The 27,555-nt window shown below is 37.6% G+C and overlaps 1 protein-coding gene across 4 annotated transcripts in view; it reads left to right on the forward strand.

Annotated features, from left to right (window-relative positions):
- Positions 1-27,555, forward strand: part of NBAS (NBAS subunit of NRZ tethering complex) — a 180,741-nt gene that overhangs the window by 81,760 nt on the left and 71,426 nt on the right. For all 4 annotated transcript variants that reach the window (XR_009964271.1, XM_062615879.1, XM_062615881.1 and 1 more), the window contains 3 exons: positions 5,041-5,117; positions 5,654-5,791; positions 19,876-20,105. Coding sequence is in view for 3 of the 4 variants with exons in the window: in XM_062615879.1 (XP_062471863.1) it covers positions 5,041-5,117; positions 5,654-5,791; positions 19,876-20,105 (445 nt within the window). In the remaining variant the exon portion in view is untranslated. The remainder of the gene's footprint in view (positions 1-5,040; positions 5,118-5,653; positions 5,792-19,875; positions 20,106-27,555) is intronic.

A 27,555-nucleotide genomic window follows, 5' to 3' on the forward strand; every position in this document is an offset into this window, starting at 1 on the left:
ATTGGCAGGCTGTGAAAAATATGAATATAGTGGGGAGGAGGAAATTGTTGAAAGTTTTCTGAATGCTACCATGTACAGATATTTAAATGGAAATTTGAAATCTGTGTTAGTTATTTGCATGTCTACCTGTATGTGTGTTGATTTGTTCAGATTCTCTGTGTTTTGTATAGCTTCCAGTATCGCAGGATCATTACATTGTTTTATTTTCTAATGCTTAACTACAGATTCTGGAATTATCAGAACATTTTGTCTTCTGATGTTTCGATTTTTATGCTTAATAATTTGTTAATTGAAACAGTTTCACTTTAAAAAAATAGCGACAAAAAACCAGACCACACAAAACCACATATGTTTTTCTTTCCTTTTGCACATCTCCTACTGGTTTAAGAAATTAACAGTTTAAATATTTATATGCTATTAGTGTCTTTTGAAGGAACATATCTGTATTATATTTTACTTTGTGGAAATTTCTGCCATGAAAAATGAGTATATCACTTGCAATATGAGAAAAGTGTTAGACTTTCTTTCTGAACCACACAGTTTTATTCCATCTGTTTAGTGAAAACGTGCATATTTATCTTACAAGTATATGACTCAGTAGTTTGACAGACGTGATGTTTCTGCAGATAACCTGTACAGTTGTAACAAAATAAGACTGTGAATTAGAAAAGGTCAGCAACAGCTTGTATAAATGGGAATGGATTAATGTTTTGTTCCTTTCATGCACTTTTAAAGCAAAACTAGTCATAAATCAGTACTTAAGATCGCTTTTCTTGCATGCTGGAAGCCCGTAAGTTTCTAGTTACAATACCTGTGTCTTAAAGGAGGGGAGGCAGGGATCAAAAAGGATTTGTTGCTTTCTTAGGGCAAATGACAGGAGTTGGCAGATCTTTGGTAATACTTCCTGCTCCAACTTGAGTAATTGGAACTGGTTGTTTATAATTCAGTGGCTGCCTTTCGAGATGGATTTCCAGTTTTGGGGACTTTTCTTTAAAGAAGAAAACAAATTGTGGATTCCAGCTTTAGTTTTTGACCCTCTATTCCTGAAGTGTACAGACTGCTATTTTACCATTTTAATACCTCTGTTCTCTTAGAATAGAATCATAGAATAGTTTGGGTTGGAAAGGACCTTAAGATCATCTAGTTCCAACTCCCCTGCCATGGGCAGGGACGTCTCACACTAAACCATCTCACCCAAGGCTCTGTCCAACCTGGCCTTGAACACCATGAGGAATGGAGAATTCGCAACTTCCCTGGGCAACCCATTCCAGTGCCTCACCACCCTAACAGGAAAGAATATCTTCTTTATATTCAATCTAAACTTTCCCTGTTTAAGTTTTAAGCCAATACCCCTTGTCCTATCACTACAGTTCCTAATGAAGAGTCCCTCCCCAGCATCCCTATAAGCCCCCTTCAGATCTGGGAAGGCTGCTATGAGGTCTCCCCACAGCTTTCTCTTCTCCAGGCTGAACAGCCTCAACTTTCTCAGCCTGTCTTCATACGGGAGGTGCTCCAGTCCCCTGATCATCCTCGTGGCCCTCCTCTGGACTTGTTCCAACAGTTCCATGTCCTTTTTATGCTGAGTCCACCAGAACTGCACACAATACTCCAGGTGAGGTCTCAAAAGAGCAGAGTAGAGGGCAGGATCACCTCCTTCGACCTGCTGGTCACTCTCCTTTTGATGCAGCCCAGGATACGGTTGGCTCTCTGGGCTGTGAGCACACACTGCTGACTCATGTTCATTTTCTCATGGATCAGCACCCCCAAGTCCTTCTCTGCAGGGCTGCTCTGAATCTCTTCTCTGCCCAGCCTGTAGCAGTGGATGGGATTGCTCTGACCAAAGAGTGGATTGCTCTTCCACTGCTCTTATTCTATAGTCAATCTGAATTTCACTTATGAGTCCCTCCAACTGTGCTATGGAGCTGGGATTTCTGTATTTTCCTCTGGAAAACTAAGCTTGATTTATTCTGTACTCAGCAGTCCTCCTGTATGACTCCTATTGGTAGTCAGTGGACAGTGTTCTTCCACGTAAGTAACATAGCTTTCTGTAAACGAATAGATTGGTAATTTGCTAATTGTAATGCATTTTGGCCTGGATTACAATATTGGATCCTGCCTCTTCCCCCTTTTTAATGCTTTGCTTTATAAATTCCCATGAAAGTCTTTATGATGAGCTAATGCTTTAATGATTGTGGAGCTTGAAAACGTGCATATTAATAGCACACTGCCAAAATTTATATTAAAATATCATGCAGATACAAACCCCATTTATTATTATGTGTCTTTCCCATATTTTAAGGCTTGCTTTAAGGTTTTGGGAAGACTTTACAGTATAAAACTTGAATGTTAGTAAGAGTTACTAACTGCTATGCTAGTAACTTACAGCAGATTTAATTTTATTTTGCTGACGAGTTTGAATCCCATTTGTTTCCTTCTGTCTGCTTTCTAGGACAGCTACAGCAGCAGGTTTCAGCTCCATTAAAAGAATTGACAGACCTGAAAGAAGATGCAGTTTAGCAAAGAAACCCTATTGTATTTAGCACATTGTCTTAGGAGAAGTTGAAGTCTGTTTTATTGCTACAGTAGTGTTGTGCTCCAGGTCTGAGGGAAAAACATTTGCCTCAGAGATGGTGTTCATGATAAAAATCAAGATAATGCTTTATGCTTCTTTTATGGATTTGGTAGGGTCGCTAGCCTTGGACTTTGACTCTTCTAGTCTTTTCTATTTGGATGCATTTTCAAGTGGTAACAGCCATCTCTTTGTATCCAATAAAAGACTCTTTCCTCAGTTGTGTCATTATATTGCATCCAGACTTAGGGTGACCTTCAGTGTTGTGCATCTCTGTTTAATTCCAGTTGTCTTTCTTCATAGGCCTTAGGTATATGGATACAGGAACAAGCACACAGAAAATTTATGTTTATTGCATGAGTACAGTGGATGTACACTGTGGCAGGGGGTTGGAACTAGACGATCTTTTAAGGTCCCTTCTAACCCAGTCCATTTGATAATTCTGCTTGGCTTTTGTTTTTTTTCCTTTTTTTTTTTTTCCTCAGAGGGGATGATAATGGAGGCAGGTCTTTCAGGTCTTTCTTCTTAAGTACATTCTGGCAAGTGGGATGCCTTCGTGTTGCACTTCATGCATGGGTATTAATAAAGTCATTGTTTTCTGACCTTGTGTTGGTGCTGTGTTCTTTGTCATGATTGCTCTCTGAGGGATGAAGACACACTCTAGTGTGGCAGCTGTTGTGTTGCAGATGTCAAGTTAGAAGAGAACGCACAATTTATTATGTGTTCCCAAGGCTTTGCAATCATTAATTCTCTAGAGAATGGGAGAAGATTATTATTATTTGGTAAATTATTCTTTGCCTCCTCCCAGTTTTTTTCTGTTCAACTAGAGGCACTTGTAAGAATATATAAAGTAACTTTGGTTGTGTTTCCTTTGAGTAGTAAATAACCAAGTTTGCAAACTAATTCATCAGGATTTTAATTTAAATATTTCTAGAGTCCTGTTGGACAGTATAAAAAGTATTTTGCATGTAGCAGAAACAAGCTGTCAGCAGGAAAAAAATATTGATAAAAGCAATTTGAAGCAGAGACCATAGGTGTTTCTATCTGCAGTTAGCTGTGACTCATGTACACAGCCTCTGTGATGACTTGTCACATAGAAATTTGGGGGTTGTATCTAGCTGAGGGCCAGCATGTAAATTTACTTCAGGCTGATGGCAAATTAATGATAATCTAAAAAATTGGAAATGGTCATTCAGGCCTTTTATGAATCATTCTTTGAAACAAAGCATTCACTGTGGGGCTGTGTGAAGTAATAAAGTTTCAAGCCAGCATGCCCTCAGATTAGTTTTTGTAACATGGGAATATAGGTATTTGAGACTTCTTTAAATCAGACAGCCAAGTTGCTGGAAGAATGTCTTCTATTAATTTGAATTATAATAATGATGATAACAACAACAATAATAATAATAAAAAGGGACTCATAGTGTTATTTTCCTGGTATACTTAACAATTCTTTCTGCAATTTCTGGTCTGGTTTTGTAAGATTTCTGAAAGAGCCACTGAACTGATGATTCATATTTTCTATTCCCCAAACCGCATATTAAGTGTATCGTAAGGATTATTATTCTGTGATTGCTGTAACTTTCATAGCAGCCACAGTAATGCTTGACTTCAGTATGAAGGAGATAACTCCATAAAGAAGAGATGCTGTTTCTAATAACAGATCTTGGGAGTTTACATTGTCTGTGTATTGGTTCTCCTATTTGCATAATGTAAAATATAGTGGGTTCTTTAAACAAAATATGTTTGTATCTATAATGTAGGAAAAGCAGTTAATTTTTGTGTCAGTTTTGCAAGAAGTTTATTTTTTTTTGTGTTCAGAATAGTTATTCTTTGCTGCATTAATTTTGACTGTTGTGCAGGACCTGGTTTTGATGTTACAGTAATGTTATTTGAAATTCACATGACCTGTATGTGGCAGGACCTGGTTTTGATGTTACAGTGATGTTATTTGAAATTCACATGATACTTGTTTTGTGGTTTTTTTGTTGTTGTTGTTGTTGTTTTGTTGTTTTTTTTTTTTAATACAAGTTTTTAGTATGGTTTGTTGTGTTAAGTGAATTAGAGCTCAGGCTGGAAGAGAAGACATTTTGTACCTTTCCTGTGGTTGGTATCTTCGACCATGTACAACGTAACTGCCTTGATTTTACAAGCAAAAGATTTACCTGTTATAAATCAGTACAGGTGATATTTTAGTGGCTTTGCTTAGCATCTGTTACTTCATAATCTTATTTGTGTTTGGTTAATTCATCAAACGCTTTGCCTAGAAATCAAGGTAAACCTGTGCTGCAGTTTAATTATATATTGTCTGTTTCTGGATTGCACTGGTAAGTGTTTAATTAAGTATGTATGGAGTTCTTTAAGCTAGTGTCTAATAAAATATGGTTACACTAAAAACATTTCATTCGCTAACTGCCAAGGCTAGATGGGTCAGTATTTAAAGCTCTGTTTCTACTTGCTATATGTTGCAGTTCTGCTACAGCTGGCAAGTGATGCTTTACCAAATGATACGGCTTTGTCTCTTGCCTATCTACTTGCATTGCCTCAGGTATGTTGATAATGACTTGGGTTTTATGTTTTTGCCAGGAAAGACTATACATAGCATTTCAGAATTCCATAAGAAAATGTAATTTCCTTAGGGTTTTAAAATCTTAAGTCACTGAGTTCATGAAAATACACATTTTTATAGGTTTGGCATGTGCATTTAAAGGAAACTCTGAACAGATGCTGTTGGACTGGCTAGCAAGTGTGGCACTGACAAAAACATGCATTTTCTTATTTAAAATAATAGTTGGGCCATGTGACTGAGAGTGCTAATGTAGTTCAGAGATACGGGTAATAACTTTGTGGTATAGAAGCACCAAAACTGTGGTTGGAAAAGCGTTTTGGTTAGCTGTTTGTGGAAGGGGGGAAAACATCATCATGTAGATTTGTCTGTGTGTGTTAGGTTACTGACTTACGTGCTAGAAGAATATAGTCAAATCTATTTCTAAATCACAGCAAGTAGCTTTTTAGAAAGTTTGTGCACTTACTGTTGTGTGCTTGCTAATTCTTTCATCTAAATTAATGCTCTCTTTCTCCTAGGTGGTAGATGCCAACAAATGCTTTGACAAGCAATTGCATTCTGCATTATCTCTCCAGCTGGCAAGTTATTACTATAGCCTGCAGATCTATGCTCATTTGGCACCATGTTTCAAGGACAAATGCCACCCTCTCTACAGGGTTAGTACATTAATGAATATGGTTTGAAAAAGAAGAGGAAAAAAAAAGAGTGTAGCGTTAAAGTTATTCTATAAAGCCAGTGAATGAGTTAAGCCTGCTAAGGAGTGGATCTGACTTACACTGTGAGCAGCCTGTTAAGTTACGCATAATTACTCTTCTACAGTGCTGTAAACAGACAAGTACTTCACAATTTGTGGGAGAGTGTTAGGACAATATCAAGTGTCATTTATAGGCACTAGCACCGTCAGTCTTCCAAGTAGGAACACTGAGCAATAATGAGCGTAGCCTATGCTGTTAATTTGCAATACTGATACAATATAGTACTTCCTAGAAAGAGTCAAGTATACATTTCAACAAGAAAGGTGCTGTTCAAAAAAGTTTCCATAGCCTTCTTTGGTATGTGTTGTTTTGTTTTGGGGTTTGCATTTTCTTTGACAAGTGCCTTTTTTTTTTGAAATGGCACAGCTTTGCTTTCTTATTCTGTGATTAAAGAAATGTGATTAAAGCAGTTACATGTTAAACTCTGAAACAATGCCAAGAGGTACATTTAGTAAGGCACCAGTTGCCATTCCTACAAATATACTGGAATAAAAGCTGTTCTTTGACACACCCAAGAGAGCCTTTCTGAGTTTGCACCAGTCCTTTCCTCTTCTACAGAAGCTCCAGGGCCTGCTTGGTTTTTGACCTAATTCTGCACTAAAAAAAAACACTTCTGGTCACAAGTTCTCTGAAGAGAGAGACCACTGATCACCATAGTGGCATAAGAGGAGATTTTTTTTCCATGTTCAGAATTACTCCCGATTTACAGAGGAAAGGATTTTTTTTATACTCGCACAGTTCTGCAGTTAGGCAGCTTTTGATGTTCCTGCTGAGGTTTGCATTCTATTATCTTCTGTTTATAGAAGCTAAAGGAAAACTTAACCCACAACTGAAATTTGCATGGCTTACAAAATACGTTGGTTGCGAGCAATTCACTTATGTCCGTTAAATAGCTTTCTTTGAGCCTTGGTCCACCAGCTGTAAGACGCCTTTGATGAAAAAAGATTTATTTATTTTTTATTTTTTTTAGCTTAGGTTTTTAAATGGTCTTCCTGTATAGGAAGACTTACAAAGCCTTTAGAAAGAGTAAGTTGTTAAGAATTGTCGAAGAGAGCGACTGGAATCAAGAGAACGACTCAATATGAGTTATGCTTCTTGTTCATTTTATACAAATCCTTAACCCCTTATATACTATTTCTTACATGCACTTACAGTGATTTGGCATATTATGATTGCATACATGTCCTGAAGACCATTAGTGACTAACATATAATTGGTTAAACACAGGTGTGAGAACTCGACCTTGAAAGCTTGCCAAAAGTTCACAGTTCTCATTAACTCTGTGAATTCCGGCCTCTTATCTTGCTTGCTTAAGCTTCTTCGGGCCTCTCATGGCCTTGCTGTATCTTTCAGGATTATTCAGAGTTTATGTACCAATTATACATTCTCCTGTGAGAACACTGTCTCCACAAAGAATGAGGACAGAGGTGTTAGAAATTGAACTATTTCTGCTCCAATTGCTCTTTAATAAGCAAAGTCTTATCAGTAGAACCATTTAGTGTTTATCTCTTATGGTATGAGTCTTGGCTAAGTCTTCTGTTCCATCTTGACAAAATGCCATATGTGACAGTGATAAGTAGTGGATTCTTAGTGGTTTGCTAAAAAGGATATGTACTATTTTTAAGTACTACTCTTAAACAGTATCTTTTCAAAACAATTGCATTAGAAGATCCTGAGTGAACAGGGTACCAATTGAAAGAAGTCCTGAATTACCTGTGTGAAAACATGACAGGAGAGTACATACGTTGTTACTAACGGATATCCAGTGTGGGAATGTCACTGAAGTTGAAAGGGAGAATTAGAAACAGACACTTTTGAGCGAAATGCTCAGTTTATACTGCAAAACAGCCACTTGTTTAACTGTATATCTTAGATGCTAGTAATAAAGACTGGCTTTACTTGCAAGTTGCTTTTCTCAATGCCATACGGGTTGCTATTTATGGAAATAGATCTAGCCATGGTTCATATTTTTGTGTTTCCTAAGAGGTCGAAGGGGAAGGGGGGCAGGATGGGGACCACAAACACGATATCATACCATAGAAGACTGTTTTCCAGCTCATGTCACTGGTGTCTTTCATCATCTTTATCATCTGACTTTCTCAAAACAGGAAGATGTTCCTGGGTCCATTAACTGTATAATTCAAAGCTATGCATTATTCTTGGAAGATAACTGAGCACGTTTTCATGGGTGAAGGTTTATATCCAATCTTTTCCCCCCCTTTCCCCATTTTAAACATTTATATATTCAGTAAAGATCTAAATCTGGCATTTCAGCCACATGCTTTGAAGACATATCCTCGAGATCACAGGGCATATATTTCTGTTTAACAGCATATCAGTCACATTAGGGATGATTTGTCTAGTCCATTGAATCAAGTATCCTGTCTGAAAACTGTAGCTGAATTTTTAAGAAGCTGTATAGAAACATGGAGAATCTATACTTCTGTGTGAACTTTAAAATAACATAAGCCTTTCAAAACAGGATATTAGTACCTCTAACATAAAGGTAGAAATGTTCTCAGAATGAAAATGTCAGATGTGTTCTAAGGATAATGGGGAGTATGGGGGGAGAGTTCCTCTTCCGCTGCCTAAGACAGACTTTTAGGACTTGCTAATTAATAAAGAAGGACATCTTGAAGGATTGATTTGGTCTGTTTCATGAAGGCTCGTTAGTTTTTGTGGTTTGTTTTTTTTTTTTTTTTTACTGTGACATAAAATAATGACAGCCAGTATTTGCACATCAAAACAGAATCATAAATTGCCAGAAATTCTCATTAGTGGCTTTTGTACTGTTGATGTCCAAAAGGAAATCGGCTTGATAATTTCTATTTCTGATTAAGTTATTGCTTTGCTTTAAGGCCAAATAAAGTGACCTGGATGGAAAGTACTGCTTTAGATTTGTATCCAGGACAATTTTGAATTTTAGTTGTTCTAGTAATATGGAAGTTATCATGTAGGTTATGTGAGCTGTTGTAGTTTCTTATCTTGAGGAAGACATTGAAAGAGCTCTACAGTCAAATAAAACCACAGATAAAGGTCAGTAAGGATAATGCCAGACAGAAGATGAGAAAAAAACTCCAGAAATGGACTGGCTGTGGAAAGCATTAATGTGAGGAGACTTAATACCCTTTGAGAAGCTGTATTTGATTTTGGTTTACGTCTCTACTGGGGCTGATAGTGATGGGGTTAACTTTCTTCATAACAGCTCCTATGGTGCTGTGCTTTACATTTGTGGCCAGAAGTGTTGATAACACACAAGTGTTTTGGCTGCTGCTGAACCTTGCTTGCATCACAGCTGTCCCCCGCTGCCATGCTGATTCACTGCTTACTACTTCCCAGTCTTGATAAATGAGAAGAAAAGCCATAGAGCTGAGCAAGAAATTAGCGGGGTAATTTTTGCTGTTAATGGCTTATCTCCTCACTTGCCTGGTGATGTAAAAGTGAGCAGATTAAATATATCTGGGGGATTGTTTACTCTGAAAAGGAGTGAAAAACTTTAATTAACACAAGATTAATCAATATGTTGTTTCTGTCCTCATACTAGTAATCTAATGCTGAAGTGTTTATGTGGCTTTGAAGAGGAGGTTTTTTTTACTGACCTTAGCTGGGGACAAGCTTTTTCATGGAGTATCATCAGCAGTTCTAAGAAATTGCCAGTTGCAGAGCAGAATGGGAATTTTGCAATTAATAGCAGGTGAGGGAAGTTGCTGTCAGCAGAAAATTCTTTTTTGATTTTATTCCCTTAGCTGTTATTTTCATTCAAGGAAATGAGTTTGATTCCTGCCCTTTTGTACATTGCAACTGGCAGTATGTTGAAATGGTAACCTCAGAGATTCTTCTCTAGTGATGCTTTTGATGCAGGCTAGAGTTGGTGAAGAAGCTGGGAGTTCAGTTCCACAGAGTTAAATAAACTCACATACCTGGCTTTTGAGTCACTTTGTGAAAGGGTGAATTTATACAGTGAACTTATGCTCTGTGCACTTAACCTGCTTCGCTTTTTTGCTGCTTGCTCCTTGAGGAAACCTCTATCAGTCTCTCTCTAAGAGGCAGAATTAGGTCTGCTTTCCCCTCACATGAATTTACTGTCTTCAATGTAGGTTTTTTTCCTGTTTTTCTTCATTTTCTCTCTCTGTATCACAGCCATTGTGTATTTTAGTTCCCATGCTGTTTCTCTGTATTCCTGTCATTGTTAGACCACTGTTTCTGTCTGTTCATGTCTTCCTTTGCAGGACCATATTTAGCGTTTCTACACTGCCCTCACCACAATGGCATCTGTAGGCTTTAAGTGCATTAAGTGGGTATGACAAATATGTCATGTGTATCTTGCTCTCTCTCACCCCCTTCTCCATAGGGGAAAACCAGCATGTGGAACAGTTTTAAAATCATTACATGCTGATATATGTGTGGGTTTGTTTGTTTCTTTTTCTTAGTTTTGTTTTTGTTCTGGGGGGTTCATTAATGAAAACAAGCTCAAAAGAAAAGTACTTTGAGCTTGGGACTGAATATGTACAAATTTGTGTTGTTTTGATGGCATTTCATTCTTCAGGCTTGACCTGGCTCCAAGGCAGTTCTGTTCATGTAAGGTTGATCTTAATTATAAATACAGTTATATAAGCCAGAGAAACAGAACTCTCAGCCATGGTCCTTATGCTACAGCTGTAGAATAATATTCTGAATGTAGGATGTTGAAAATCAAGACTTCATTTGACATGGAAATAAATGCTGTGTAAGAAGGCTGTATACAGGAAGAGGGAGAGGGGCAGATCTTATGGGCTACCAGATTCTGTCTCAACGTTCAACTTTTTGTTCATAAACTCAGTGGTTAGCATTAAGTCTGTTGTAGATGGTAGAAGGGTCATGCTCTTTATTGTTGGTTTATGATGGACTTAAAAAACATGACCTTATTTATGTTCAAAGGCTTAAAGTTCAAGTAAGTTCTCCTGAACCAGCAGTCACTGTGGATGTTTTTGAACATCTTCCAGTATGATCTCTGAAATAGTGATCCAGCAATTAGTGACATTACAGTCAGATTGTGGCAGCTATGTTCCTTTGGTCAAGGTGTGTTTGATAAAGCCAGTGTTTCAGAGGTCCTCATACTTCGCTAAACACGCAACACTACAAAGCATCACCATTCATAGCTGGGACCAAATAACATTTATATGATTCATAAAAGAGCTATTTTTAAATAGTTGAGGGTTTTTGTTTCGTTGGGTTTTGGTGGTTTGTGGGTTTGTTTTGTTGTTGTTTTTTGAGGGGTGGGGGTGGGTGTATGGGTTGTTTTTGTCTTTGTTTTTCTCCTGTGGTTTAATCTCTTCAAGGTAAGTGCTGCTTAAGAAGAAGAGATGGTTACAGTGTTGCTTATTTTTGTTTCTCAAGGGTTATATAAGCTATTCTGTTAAATCCTACTTCTGAAAGCAGAGTGAGCGTTGTTTGTGAGCCAGCTGTTCAGAAATACTCTTTCAGTAAAGAGGATCTTCAAACCGGCATTTCATGTCAGAAGAGGTTTGAGGTCTGGCTTGCCTGTGTTCCTCTGGAGACACATTTGTGGCTTTTCATGCAAGGGAGGTAGTTGGGATAAATACTAATGCTTTCCTCTTTCCCTCTCTGGGAAACAGTATAAAGGTGACCAACAGCTCTTTGAAGGAATCTTCACAGTGTCAGTTGGCTTTATCTTCTATTTCACTTTTCTGTAACTATTTTCTCCTGTCAGTGAGCATCCTTAATTTTGCAAGTAGCCCTGTTGAAAACTTTCTGTTCATCTTAGAACACAAACTATGTTAGCAAAATTGTATTCATCTGGGTTGGCAATTGTCCTGGGTTTAGCAGTAGCAGTCAGTTTTTCTCCTTCTTGGTAGCTGGTGCAGTGCTGTGTTTTGACTTTCAGCCTGGGAACAGTGCTGGTGATACCGATGTTTTTAGTTGTTGCTAAGTGATGTTTACCCTGACCAAGGACTTTGTGGGGCTCATGCTCTGCCAGGGAGGAGGGGAAGCTGGGAGCAAGCAGAGACAGGATGCCTGACCCAATCTAGCCAAAGAGGTATTCCATACCACAGCACGTCATGCCCGGGGGGGGTAACTGGGAGATACCCGGAAGGACACGGGGTCTTCTGGGTCAGACTCGTTTCTCGGCAGGTGGTATTGTATTCTCTTCCCTTGTTATTTTCTCCTATCATTGTTGTCGTTGGTGGTAGCGGTGGTGATTTGTGTTGTACATCGTTTGTTGGACTGTTCCTGTCTCAACCCGTGGGAGTTGCATTCCTTCGGTTCTCCTCCCCATTCCTCTGGGAGGGCAGGACGTGGGCCTCGACTGCTTCCAGCCCGGCACCACTCACTGGGAGTGAGTGAACGAGGTGTCTGGCTGTGTTTAAACCACAACAGCAATACAGGTAACTTTTCAGACATTGCTGAATTCCTGTCAAGTGAGAGAGCTGGCTTGTCCATCTGTTAAGTTTAAAAAAGATACATAAATTTAGGTTAAGAATCCTCTATAAATTTAGCCTAAGCAGCTATTCAGGAAGATCTATGTCCCAATAAGAGAAGGCAATCACCAAGAAATTCATGCTTCAAATAAGAAGTACTAGCAGAGCTCCTGGATTAGGATGAAAAAAAATAAATAAATATTTGACTTCTGGCATTTAAATAACTGCCAGGAAAGAGGAAATTGCGTGTTTTGTAACTCATGGAATAATAGGTTTTCAAACTTTAAATTAGCAAGGCACAGAATTATTTGCATGTATCCAGTCAAGTAATTGTACTTGTTAAAAAGATTCAGTATTTTATTAAAACTGTATCATATTATATAATGAAGCTTTATAGTAGGAGTGAATGCTTGTCTGAAAGTCTGTATATGTCTTCAGCTGCTGCCATATAGATCGTTAAAGACATATTCTAGAAGAACATACAATAATTTATTCAAACATAGAGATCGACAAAAGGTTGAATAATTACTTAAACAATGACATTATTAACTAAGAGTATGCTTACTGCAAATGGAAAATGACATGTAGTATGAATGTAGCAGGCACTTCACTCAAAACTAGTAATTTTTCATTTTCATAATTTATCATTTTCATTTCATAGGTTTCTTTCAGTTGACATTTTAACCCTTTATATATCATGTTGATTCCACTTAAAACAACTGTCAGGTAAAATGGTAAGATTTTTCTACATAAATGTGACTTGTCAATATCTTAATAAGACAGAATCTGTAAAAAAACATAAGGTGAAAAAGAAACTGAAAAGTTTTCTATTGAAATGAATTATTCGTCATTCTTGCTGGAGTAGCTGATTGAAAACAAAGCAAAACATTTAAAACAGCACTGGAGCAGTTTGATCAACTCTTGAGACACAAGTCATTTAACATAACTGTAGAAACAACTTTCTGGACAGATTCTCAAATTATTTTTATGTTTTATTACTTAACAGCAGACTCTTGCATTATGTTTTTTTTCCTGCAGCAGTACTGGTTTCTGTGTAGGAAACTGTGTTGATTGAACTTATACCTGGTGGTTTTCTTTAGGCTGAAGGTCTCTTTGTTATCATTGTTATTTCTGCTGCTGGCTATTAAAAGATCATGTGTTACTTTTGTGACTGAGTTTCATTTCTTAGGAATTTACCTTAAAATATCTGCAGTTAAAATTCGATGAAACTTATACACTGACATGCAGATATTAACATTCAGTATATATATCCACTGGATGAATATATGATTTAATTTTGTGATGGATGGCGGTTTGGCTTTCGACCAAAATGTATACACTAAATCAGATTTAAGTGAATTTCCTTCCTGATTTTGAGTATTCTGATATTTTAGCCAGTGAGTTTTGTACCTCTGAAAATAGAGTTAAAAAAAATCCTGCAGAAATGGCTTTGTTTAGTAGATGCTGTATACTGCTTAGCCCAATTCTAATACCATCTTTAATGTAATTTCTGAAGCAGAAATAATAACAGTAATATTCATAATTTTAAACTTAACAACTCTCAATCCTTTAATCAATCTCTTCTGGAGGTTTTATTGGCAGAAAATATTCCTGTTATTCCACTTATGTCATATATTTAATCGTGCCAGCATCTTGGACAACCTTTATAAGATTCACTTAGTTTCCAAGTAAGTGAAGTAGCAGTGGCATTTGCTGCCTTCCTGTTCCAAGTGTTTCAGTTTTCAACAGTTAAATTTCAGAATTGTTTATTTAAAACATACAACATTCCTTCTATTAAAAAAAAAAGGCAAAAATTCCCAAACCAACATAAAGTGGTGATTTGTTCCTTTTAGTCTCCAGTTTTAAAATGTAATTTTCCAGCCTTTTGTAGATTTTGCATTCCAAATGTATTTCTGTTAATAAAGCAACAAAACATGTTTGCATGACACGTCACTTATGATTGTATGTTTGCATTTTGAAGTTTTATTGATAGTGTAAGAAAGAGGACTTTGAAAATAAAAAAAAAAAAGTTTCAGTTTCATTGAAATTGCAAGTGCTTATTTACAACTGTTTACCTGTGTTTTGGTGTTTCTCTCATAATTCACCAACTTTTTGCTTTTGGTTGTTGTTTTGTTTAATTTCACTGCAAATGTGTGTTTCACTAATTTCCCTGGGAGTTTAGATAACCCTTTTAAGTTAGTACAAGCCTTAAACTTCTAAGCAAACTAAGACTGTGTAGCCTTTGGTCACCTGTGTATATGCATTTCCTATATCATGTTTTAAATTGTGTCTGTATACCATATAAATTTGAGAGTGATTTAAACTTGGCCACTGTAAGTCAGAGCTGATGGTACTGACTTTTAAACTGTACAGGAGCATTTGTTTTCTACAGCCAGTCATCTGGAATGAATTTTTAAAACATCTAATTTCAGTTCTTGGAAAAAAGAGAAATCTGGATGAGATCTGTGGTGAAGGTGAAAAGGGAAGCTAGGGAATTGGAGTCCAAAGCTGCATTCCTGGATCTACAAAATCCAGATCTAAGTTATTTGAGTACAGTAGCATTTCTTAGCACAGTATGAAATTGTTTGTTTGCATTACTGTGGTGTCAAGCATTGTTTAGGATTCTGTTCAGGCTTTAAAATCATTCTACTTGAATATTCCTGAGACATTAGAGTATGTTACAAAGACTTCTCATTGAGAATTTAATATTATAAATCTGAAATAGAAAATAATTTTAATATTGTCTGAATGTCTAAGACCTACCTATAGGCTTGATAATTGAAGATTTATTGCTTACCTCATTTCTACTTAATTTTTTTGTTAGTTTGTGCAACTTTATTCTGACATATCTTGTAGCTTATAAAAGGTATTCTAGTAGTTATCTTTACATGTTGACTTGATGTGGTTTCATTGCTGGGTGATGGAATTTGCTGCTTCATGTATCCATTATTAGAAAATGGTGTGAAAGCTGATCCTGAACAAATCACTGTTGTCACCCAACGATATACATAGCTGCAGCAGTAGAAGGGCAAAGAAAGTTGAGGTATCTTTTCATTTGAATGATGTTACAGTACAGGTTTTATTTCTCAGCTGTTCCAATCTTCCATCTCAGCCATATACTTTATCTTTTGCTTTGAGCAGATCTGACATGAGATGGCTGTGATCTGAAAGGTAGGCCACCCAAAATTCACATGGTGCTGTATCTAAGTTAGTGTACGTTTGACTCACAACGTGGCAACAGACTCGGTTGAGGACAAGTGTCTTTGATTTAATTATTGAAAACCTGTCCTGTGGAGGGATGGATTTTACTTCTTGACCAGACAGGCATGTTCAGGATTTTACTTCTTGAGTGAAATGTTTCTTTCCTGTAAATCTTTTTTCCTGTCTTGGTATGTGAGGAAAAGTGTTGCCTGTATGTGCTTCTCCTTACTCTTTTTTTCTTGCCACCTCCACCTTCAAATTTATAGCACACTGATTCTCTTGCTGTGGGAATTTTCGCAGTTGCTACAAGGATTACGGGGAGCTCTCCTCTTCCTCATGAAATGTAAGTGCTTTCCAGAGGTGTACTTTGGTTCTAGAAGGGCTGAAGGAACTAGAGGCCACATCTTATGACTGACTACACTGGGTCAGACTCTGTCGACCTGTGGAGCTGTGATTTGACAAGTACAGCGAAACAAGAACCTTAGCCCAAGCCCCCCAGCTGATAAACACTAAAACAGCAAATGCTGCCTGTAAGTAACGTACGACATGCTGAAACTCTTGAGATCAAGAGCAACAAATTTGAGTGCCAATAAATCAGCATTTTGACTAGTGACTACTAATCCGAAACAATGAATGCTTATCACAAATACGATTAAACACACTCTGGTCAAATCTGTCATTATCTCAACCCTTCGTGCCCCATATTGGGAGCCACAAAGAACTGTCACAGTTTAAGCCATGTCAAGTGCAGGTGTTTCTGCAGCAGGAATTGTACACCATGCTCTTTGGTGCCTCTTGCTTTGCTCATGTGTTGTCATCTCCTAGTTCTGCTGTCCATTAGCATTTTGCTTCGTGTATGTGTCTTCCTCTGTAGCATGACCTCTTTCTAAGGATCACTTAATGTGGTTTAGAACGTATCTGATGTTACAGGGTTCTGGGCACAACATAACGTGTCTTCTGCCTTCTCAGGTTCCTGTGGCTCACTGCATTTGCAGCTTTTGACCGTTACCAAAAGATTACAGTTCAAAAGGTGATGAAAATTCTTTGCAGCTTCAATCCAGAAAGGTTTCACAATATCAGTTATTTGAGCTGATTGTGAGTGGATTAGTCTCAATGATCTAAGCAGCTTTTCTCATTAGTGTTCCTAGTCATTTCTGTATTACAGTCTGAAGATCATTTACATTTAAAACAAACTCAAAAGAGCCGTATTCCTTATAAGAAAAATTGGAAAGATTCTTAGTTTTGAAAGAAATAAACAGGCTAAATAGCCTTACAGTGTTCTACTAGGGTGTAGAAATATTTGTGCTTACCTTTCAAATAAACCCATGTATTATTAAAAATGTGAAGATGTTGAAGAATGAATGTTTGAAATGATGAAGTACATGGTCTATGCAGTGTGATACCGAAAAATTCAGCTTTTTATATTATTTTCATTGAGCTTGTGTTTTGAATGCCTGATAGATACTGCACAAGCAGCACTGTTATTTAAGAAAACAATTTGAATCTACAGAAGGATGACAAATCTGAGAAAAGCAGAACTGTGCCATTCCAGTAAATGAGTTTTGCAGACAACTGCAACTTGGGAAAGATCATTTTATATTGACTAAAAAACCCTAGAAAGTCTCACATCAGATCTCAGTATAGGCTCTTGCATGAAGCAGGCTCTGGGATTTCTCTAAACTGATTTTTGATTTCACGTGCTCTGGTAGTTTGGAGCATAGGTCTTGTCTTGTAAGGGATAAAAGAGGACAACACTTGATTGAAAGAATTTTGGTGCTGAAGAGTTCAACACAATCCTTGACAGCTGCTTGCAATAAGAAACAACTGGTGTTATTTTAATCTAGATGGACGTGTATTAATTTACCAGCTATCAGATCTCATACTTTTTATCTTCTAGATTGGAGAACTGATGCGCATTTTTGCGTTACATATGTATGGATATACATATATGAGTATTCGCACAGGGTATTATTCCTTGTTAATAAGCTCAGTAAACCCTAAGACATTATTTCCCAAGATACTATTTGTATATATGTTTCTTAAGTCTTTTAAATAATGTTTGTGATACTTTTTAGAGCCATCCTTTTTATTGCATATTTCAGAACCCAGAAAAGAACCTAGTAGTGAGAATTTGTTATTGTGGGGAGAAACAGCTTTTTTTTTTTTTTCTGTTCCTCATATGTATATCCAAGGATCACAGCTATCCTTTAAACAACATGTTACACAACAGAGTATCTTTCGCTTCCTTCTCTTTCCTTCTTTGTGAGTTTGTCATTATTATTATTTGTCATGGTACTACTGTATCACACAGTGATCCTTGATCCAGATTTCTTTATTTTTATTCTAACATGGTGAAAAAACAGTACTGATGCATTTGATTACATGCTATTCAGGAAACTTATTAAAATGTTATCATCTTCAGAAGCCATTTCTCTAGCAAGAGTTTGAGTGCATTCATTTGAAAATACTTTCAAGATTGTCTTTGTGTAGTTTATGAATAAACTGGTGGGCTGTGTACTAGAAGAAGAGTGCTGAGATTGGGTTCTGCTTTTCTTGACAGAGAGAGGGGAAACCTAGCAGAAGAGAGCAGTTACCCTCATAGGTTGTCAGAGGGACCTGCCTCTCAGACTGTGCAAAGGATTTAGGCTATTATGTTAAACAGCTTTCCTCATCTTGCTCTGACTTTCCCTGTCTCCATTCTCTGTTTTCTAGTGTATTCCCTAAAAGGCAGTGGATCGGTTTCCAACTGATATAATTGTATTATAGAGGCACTGCTCTGCTTGCCTATCTCTTCTCTGAGGTTTCATTATTCTGGTAACAATCTCCTAAGCAACCTTGAAAAAACTACTGATGTTTTTAATAAAACCAGTGAGTTCTCAGTGTTTAGAGGGCTTCAGAAAAGTACCATGTGGTGAGGAAGAAGGATACCCTGGAGCATTTAATATGACTTGGTGAGCAGCCTGTCAGCTAAAACTTGAAAAGAAATGAAGACAGAAAACCAATCTATTTAGAATGACCAGCAAGTCATAGAAAAATTTAGGCATGCCTCAAAGTTAAATATTTGGTGCATGTTTTACGCTGCTGTGCACTCTAGTTCATGTTCATGGGTTTAACTTCTAATTTACTAGAATCAATCTGTAATAAAAACAAAGAATATTGTCCGGTTCACTCAACATTTTTGAATCAGCAGTTTCTTTTAGAAAATATTTCAGCCACAGCTGGCATCCCCAGGTATTTTTGTTTTTTTTTTTTCATGGCACTCCTTCCTCAGTGGGTGCTTCCTTATGGCATTATGGTCCTGGTGGCCTCCTTTTTCATGGAAGAGAGGAATCCATATCACACAACTGTGTTCAAGGGTAGGTGCCTAAACAATAGCCACTTGAGATAATGATCCTGAGGTGATGTGGAAATCACTACAGCTGGTGCTTTCCTATTTCATTTCAAACATGCAGACTGTGTTTGTTTCATGTTCTAAATTGTTGCTTTGCAGTGTGGGTTTTTGATGTCAGAAGTTAATGGTTGATTAAATACGCACTTGATGCATAATTTCTAATGCAGGTAAGTTTTATTTGTGATGAAGGTATTTTGAAAACAAAGGTTGTTGTTATCCATGGATGATCCATATTTAATTATTTGAAGGTTCAGGATGTAGGCAATGCCTCAAGTGTATTTTGCAGATCCTGCAACGCTTATTCTTTGAAAGTATCGGTGCTCAACTCTTAAAATGCTAAGCTATTCCTTTTATTAATTCTGTTTCATGGAAGTGTATCAAATTCAATAACAACCCCTCCCTCCCAGTTTACAATACTGCTTCTATTCTTACGTTTGAGATAGTCTCTGTTTTAGAGTCAACTTAGTTGAAGTGTTTGTAGTTGATGAGAGATCTGTTAAGTTTTCTTTGACCTGTTGGAAGTGTTTTACCAATCAGTTGCCTAGTTCAATGTTAATAAAAAGGTGTTAAAAGCAAAGAAATTTTGTCATAGTGAAGTGCTTCTTATTAATAATTTAGTTAGGTAAGTTTGTTTAAATTTTTGTAGCGTATAGAGTAGTTTAAAATATCTAAAAGGGTAAATTTTAATGTTATAGCAAAAAGCTCTCACAGAAAACTGGAATTCTGTTAAAGAATTAAAGTTTCCAAGAACTTAAAAGTTCCCAGAAATGGAAAAAAATATGTTGGTTTTAAATGCAGGGATCAAGTGGGTTGTTGGGATTTTTTTTTTTTGGTTGTTTTTTTTGGTGGCTTTTTGTTTGGTTTTGGTTGGTTGGGTTTTATTTTGTTGTTGTTTAGGGGTTTTTTGTTTGGTTTTGTTTCATTTTCCCAGAAATTTACAGGATTTTTTAGTTTGTTGCCAATTATTTTCACAGGCTGAGCCAAAAGAGTTGATTCAGATGGTCACAAAGCATGTCAGTCAGTATGGCTGTACAGACTGGCCTGAAGAAATTGCAACTTTGATTAATCAGCTGCATTACTACAATGAGCGACTACTGGATTTCACTCAAGCTCAGATTCTTCAAGGACTTGGCAAAGGAGTGGATGTGCAGAGGTTTACAGCAGATGGACAGTACAAGAGAGAAACGATACTAGGATTGGCAGAGTAAGTAATACCTATTATGTTTATTTTCTTTATTCTAAAATGTAATTACTTTAAGCTTTGAATCAGTTAAGTAAATTGAAAGTAGTGCTGACCTTTAGAAGGGTTAAGTTACCAGTTGCTTTAGATATTTACAAAGTAATGTTGTTACAGTTGGAGACTCCTTTTCAACTACTCCACTTAAATGAAATGTTGCTCAAATAAATGGATCTCAATAATTTTAAGTTATTGTAGCTGTAACTGTGGAATAACTGGAAGCTATAACTATGTTTATTAACTGCTCATATTAAAGTTAATCAGGGATGAATGCAATTAGAGCATAGAGGTCTGATCTCTTCCTGTCATCTCCTGTAAACATGCCCTAGCAATCTATGAGGGTATGCCCAAGTATCAAGGTTTGCTATGAACTATAAATCAAGCTAATAAACTGTATTTTACTTAATTTAGTTAAAGCATCTGTGTATTATAGCATTTTCTCTCTGTAGTCATTTGTAAGTACTGAAGCCTTTGCTGCACACATTCTGATATTTAGAATGCTTTTGTCTCCTTTCAGTTATCCAGAATAGAAAAAAATATACAGGATGGTACTGTCTTTTCATTTTCAAAGATGCATTTAATTAACACCTGTGTGCGGGCATTTTAAGCTATGAACAAGTCATGGTTATACTTGAACTTTATATGATTTGAAGACAGTCACAGTTCAATAGCTGCTAGACTGTAGTGGAACTGTTCTGTGCAATAAGAAGCTTTTCTTATGACTTTTAACCCAATTTTAAACTAATTCTGTGCATAAAGCTTTTGAAGGCAATATTTAGATGTTTATAGTATTTCACCTCTGTAGCTACTCATAGTTTCAATTCCAATAGAAATTTGTTAGTAAAAAAATATTTATATGAAATGCTGAATATGGATAATAGTATAAACTCATGATTTGAACAGTAAGCTGCCGCTTTGCGTCTATAAAATCTGTACCTGCATAGATTTTGGTGCGGCATTCGTAAGAACAGTTTGTAATCATCTTTTAGTGTTTTGGTTGGAGTTAACCTGTTTTCTGTATATTGTTCTTGAGCACATATCTTACTAGAATGTCACTGGGTGAATGTAATGTCTTGATATTTATCTGCAGTAACTACAGTACAAAAATCCTTCTGTTATTACAAATGTTTAGTCTGGATGCAGCATGCTTACTTGCATTATCATCCAAGAGTCCTGTAGATAGTATTTTGTAAAAATAAAGTAAACAGGAAGAGAAAGTTCCTTACAGCAAATAGAGATTGAAGCACAGTATGAAAAGGTTAGTAGAAATAAGGCTTCATAGGATGTAGATGAGAGTATTAGTTCCATATTGCGCAGTTGCAAAGATATAATTAATTACTTGTTTAGCTTAAGCTTCCTTGCTTTAATGTTTTCAGTTGACTCTTAATCTGAATTTTCTAATGAAAACAATGTCCAGGTTAAATCTAATTGTGTAGCATATTTTTTTTTCCTTATTTTTGAATTATCATTAAGTGCTTCATGTTTTTAATCTTCCATGAAGGGCTGTTTTCCAGAGCAACACCTGAAGGAGATGGTACCTTTTTCACAAACCAGCTTTGTGCTATAATGATCAATTTCCTAAAACCACTTAACAAATAGTTGTCAATTTTATCTTCCATTATTTGGTATATTGTCATTAGACCTTATGCATTATTTATCAGGTATTTAAAGATCTGTGTGTCTCACAGACTTAATGGAGGTTAGCTCTCAAGCAGCTAACAATTTATTTTGGGCAGAATGTAAAGGAATTAGGAAAATTAGAGCAAGATTGAGCATTCTTGAGTAGTCAGTTGAAGTCCCATGTAGTTTCAGGCCAACTATAGCGTATAAGGTTTCAAAATGATTTTTTTACTTGAGGCCAGCTTTTGGGTGGATTTTGTGTTTGGAGCTTTTTGTTTGTTTCATTTTGGTTTCTTTTCACTCACCCTGAGGTCTTCAGCCCTTCACTGCTGGTGAGTTTAATGATTTAATACCAATTTCTTTCTTGTCTTGTGTCACTGATCTGAAATACTTTTTCTAGATTTTTAGCGAAATTGTGCAATTATCAGTCACTCTGAATTTCATAACTTAGCTTGTGCTCATAGGGTTTTCAGAATGCTTTTGATGCATATGGACTAGGTCCGTTTCCAGAAGACTAAACTAGAAGGTCCTGTATAAAGCCACTTGAATCTATTTCAGCTCTTATTAGTGACTTTAGCTTCTGAACCATTGTGCTTTCTTTTACTATACTGCTGTGCTCTGTTGCCAGTGTAAACACAGCCTGATGCATTCATGCTGCAGAGCATAACACACAACCATAGCCTTCCATCTTATTTTCCTCTTCAAACACGAGGGGAAGCAAAAGGCTCTTTGCTTAAATCTTCATTTCACTTCTCCAAGTTGGATTTAAAAGAAAACCCAAACAAACATTTTTTGAGGACAGGCCTCTGGAAAAGGGGATCTCATTTCCCCTTATTACAAGTGAATCCAGTGGTGATTTGTAGCTGATTGATGTCAGCAGAAAATGGTGAAGACAGCAAACACGTGCACATGTATGATACAACTGAGGTTTTAGAGGACAAGACGGGAAAAAAATAAAATTGTGCTGAGCTGCCAGATGTTTGTTTCTGTGAGCTTGAAGATAGTCAGCAAAATCCCAGCTGAACGCTACAGCACTGGCAGAGTTTTTGATACTTCGGAAATTTGTGCTAGCACGCAGCCAGAGTGGCTAAGAAACATCCACAAGAATGGCTTCTGACTTCAGTTTTGCACCAGTCTTGGTGCAACAGCACACAGGAAGTACATCCAAACCTTGCCTGCACAGGAGCTTTAGGTGGGGATTTCTCTGGCAGTTCTCAGACTCACAGAGACAGGCAGTTAGGGCTGGGCATGAAAAGGGGTGTGGAAAAGAAAGTTAAAAGGTCATTTGCCTTTTTTGCATGTTTTCATTGTGTAACAACTACTTCTTTTAGTTTCATCAGTGTTGATAGCTTCTTCTTGTTCTTCATCTATACAGTATCATCTCCTTAAAACCTCCACTGCTTTATGCTGCCACTGCATGCCACTCTTTAAGAGAGAAAGACAGGATTTTAGTAAGATTTGTAAAGTGCTAGGGGGAATGTATCCCACTAGGTCCAACAGCTGCTCCTGGTCTGTATGATTGGCTGAGTTGTTGTTCAACTGAAGTATTCATATCATCTTCCTCTTTCACTGAATCACAGAGTCACAGAATGGTTAAGGTTGGAAGGGACCTCTGGAGGTAATTTAAACGAATTCCCCAGTTTATTTGGACCATACCTAGAGCTAGTTGCCAAGGACCACGTCCGGGTGGCTTTTGAATATCTCCAAGGATGGAGACTCCTGTCATGGTTTAAGCCCATCCTCCTTGGGCAGCCTGTGTCAGGGCTCAGTCACCGTCATGGTGCAAAAGTACTTCCCTGATGTTCAGACAGAACGTCCCATGTTTGTGCCTGTTGTCTCTTGTCCTGTCACTGGGCAGCACTGAAGAAAGCTTGGTTACATCTTCTTTGCATCCTCCCTTCAGGAATTTACATACATGAGATCCCCTCAAGCCTTCTTTTCTCCAGGCTGAACAGTCCCATCTCTGTCAGCCTTTCCTCATTGGAGAGATGCACCAGTCCCTTTGTCACCTTAGCAGCCCTTCGCTGGACTTTCTCCAGTAGCTCCATTGTTCATTTTAGAGTCACTCAGCTAATTTCAGAAGTTGTTTTTTAAGCAAAGATTTATTAGATCATTCCTAAAGGTCATGATTTCCTTCAGTCAAGATATTCTATATCTGAATTGATGATACATGGAAAATAATATGTTGTACATTTTTTTATTAATGAAAGTATTGAGATCATTGTTGAGGAGCAGCCTGCAGATTACTGCTCCTAACCTCATAACCTCCAGTGTACCTTTTCCATTAGCCAGTGGCATACTTGCTGTGCAGGTGTTACATCAATCTTCACTTCAACTAGTCATCTTCTTGCTGACAGTACATGAAATGGTTTCTGGAAAATGCAAAAGAATATAAGTTCATGTGTTGTGATCTGGCATCTGCTGTTGTGTATCCCTGCTTAAAAAAGGATCTGCTTTTATGTACTGAATGACAGCCTGCATTAGTGCCTTCTAATCTGGAATTTACAATGTACTGTTGTCATGGTACTTTTTAATGACAAAAAATAGAGTAGAACATCTGCCTGTAAAAGATTAGATGACTCTTATTCAATATTTTTAAAAAACTTCAGATTGTAATCCTCTCATACATACAGCATTGCTTGCTGGATTAAAAAGTGTTCTGTTACCATTGTAGTCCAGTTCCAAGGGATTGGATACAGGAAACCTTGCCATGCTGGAAAATCAGAGGGAAGGTGCCGTGACCATTGGAACAGGACATAATAAGAGAGAGTGGGATTTTCTTTTTTCTTTTCTTTTTCCTCTTTTCTTCTGAAATGTATTTTAATAAATACTTGTATCTATCTTAAAATATATTTGTTTCTTTTAATTTTAAAGCTTGTGTTCTACCTCCTTTTCTTTGCATGCATATTCCTCAGCATAAAGCACTCAATATTTTTCAGGGGTTGTCATAACTGAAAGTCATTAAAAGAAGGTTGTGGATCTTTTGTTATTTTATGTGTGGGGGTTTTTGTTGGGTTTGGGGTTTTTTTCACTGTTAGAGCAATAGCAATTGCTCTCATGCAAAGGATATTCTCATAGCTGTTTGCGAAGATTTTTCAGCATTATGTTGTTTCTTGGCATTTTGCTATTCTACTATGCATCATATCTTATTTTAATTCTACAATATCTGTAGAAACTATCACAGTGGAATGTAACAGTGTGTTGGATTGCATGTCTAAAAATCAAAATCAAGGTACACAGATGTGTCGGCTGTTCACCTAAGACAGACTGTAGCTATAAGCCTTGTTTAGCTGAGATTTACATTTGTAAATGACCAAAAAGAAAAACTCAACCAAAAAAAAAAAAACCACCCAAAACCCCAAAATCTAGGAGGATATACTGTCTAATCTGTAGGGGTTTTTTCTGCTTTCCACCTAGTCATACATGAATCATGATGATGGTATAGAAAATGTACTAACAGTTACTTTGTTCCACAAAGTCGGCCCCTACCTTCCAGGATTTTAGAAAACAATGGAAAGAATATAAGGAAAATGTTAAACGTGATTGAGTTTTATAATTCTGGAAACTAATTTACAGACAGTTGAAACTGTATTTTGTAGCAGTTCGTGTTGTGTAAGACTTTTTTCCTTAGTCCTACAAGACTTTTAAATTGAAGACTCTAAACCAACAGGGTTAGCAGTACTCATATCAAGTACAGTTTTTAAAAAGTTGTTCATGACAGTAGGATGTAATTACAAACAGACAGTATCTATCTTGGAATTACTGCACAGAAAAAACCTAACAAAAACCAAAACCAAACCAAACCTCAGAAACCCTACATGGGCCTTAATAGTATTGTTCCTATACCAGCCTAAAACCAGGAACTGTGTCTGTCTATTTGAACCATACTAACTTCAGTGGCTTAGTAAAAATTAATATGAAGGTAAGTTAAGGCTTTGGTCATAAAGCAGATTCTTCATCTATTGTTTTGTTAAGGGGATATACAATAACAGAAAAAAAAGTCTTTTCATATTTCTGGGACACTTACAGCGAATAGCTGGACATCTTCACACCTTATTTTAGTCTGTAAATACTAAGAGTGTTTTTGTCTTTGAATTTCTAGGAAGAGCTTTGAGGACCTAGATAGTGATGCTAAAACTCTGTAGGTGTTGCCGCTGATTGAATAAATAAAAACTGTCATGCATTACATCCTTTACCACTTTGAAATTAAATGGAAACTGAGGGTTTTGCTTTAGCACAAAGGTTAGACAGAAGCTGTCATTGAGAACCAAAGTGTATGGGGAGTAGGTGCCTGTCTTTGGAATATCTCTGTAGTTTGATTTATTTATTTGTTCACAGTATCACAGTATGCTAGAGATTGGAAGGGACCTCAAAAGATCATCTAGTCCAATCCCCCTGCCGGAGCTGGAACACCTAAATAATGTTACACAGGAATGTGTCCAGGCGGGTTTTGAATGTCTCCAGGGAAGGAGACTCCACAACCTCCCTGGGCAGCCTGTTCCAGTGTTCCGTCACCCTCACTGGGAAGAAGTTTCTTCTCAAGTTTAAGTGGAACCTCTTGTGTTCCAGTTTGTACCCATTACCCCTTGTACTAACATTGTTTGCCACTGAGTAGAGCCTGGCTCCATCCTCGTGACGCTCCCCCTTTATATATTTATATACACTAATAAGGTCACCCCTCAGTCTCCTCCAAACTATAGAGACCCAGCACCCTCAGTCTTTCCTCATAAGGGAGATGCTCCACTCCCTTAATCATCTTAGTTGCCCTGCGCTGGACTCTCTCCAGCAGCTCCCTGTCCTTCTTGAACTGAGGGGCCCAGAACTGGACACAATATTCCAGATGGGGTCTCACCAAGGCAGAGTAGAGGGGAAGGAGGACCTCTCGACCTACTGACCATCCCCCTTCTAATACACCCCAGGATGCCATTGGCCTTCTTGGCCACAAGGGCACAGTGTTGGCTCATGATCATCCTGTTGTCCACTAGGACCCCCAGGTCCCTCTCCCCTACACTGCTCTCTAACAGGTCGTTTCCCAACCTATACTGGAACCTGGGGTTGTTCCTGCCCAGATGCAGGACTCTACACTTCCCCTTGTTATATTTCATCCTGTTATTCCCTGCCCAACTCTCCAGCCTGTCCAGGTCTCGCTGGATGGCAGCACAGCCTTCTGGCATGTCAGCCACTCCTCCCAGCTTAGTGTCATCAGCAAACTTGCTGATAGTACACTCAATTCCCTCATCTAAATCGTTGATGAATATATTAAATAATACTGGTCCCAGTACTGACCCTTGAGGCACTCCACTAGTTACAGGCCTCCAACTAGACTCCGCCCCATAGACTACAACTCTGGCTTCTCTCCTTCAGCCAGTTCACAGTCCACCTCACTACCTGATCATCCAGACCACACTTCCTCAATTTAGCTGTGAGGATGCTGTGGGAGACTGTGTCAAATGCTTTGCTGAAGTCAAGGTAGACCACATCCACTGCTCTGCCATCATCCATCCATCGTGTTATTTCCTTGTAAAAGGCTAAGAGATTGGTCAAGCATGACTTCCCCTGGTGAAGCCATGTTGACTGCCCCTCATAACCCTCTTATCCTTGATATGCCTTAAGATGGCACCAAGGATAAGGTGTCCTATCACTTTCCCAGGGATGGAGGTGAGGCTGACCGGTCCACAGTTACCCGGGTCCTCCTTCTTGCCCTTTTTGAAGACTGGAGTGACATTTGCTTTCCTCCAGTCCTCAGGCACCTCTCCCATTTCCCAAGACTTGGTGAAGATGATGGAGAGTGGTCTAG

Source organism: Pezoporus occidentalis, unplaced genomic scaffold, assembly GCF_034315485.1.
Source record: "Pezoporus occidentalis ecotype Australia unplaced genomic scaffold, CSIRO_AGI_Poc_V1 ctg185, whole genome shotgun sequence".
NCBI classification, from domain to species: domain Eukaryota; kingdom Metazoa; phylum Chordata; class Aves; order Psittaciformes; family Psittacidae; genus Pezoporus; species Pezoporus occidentalis.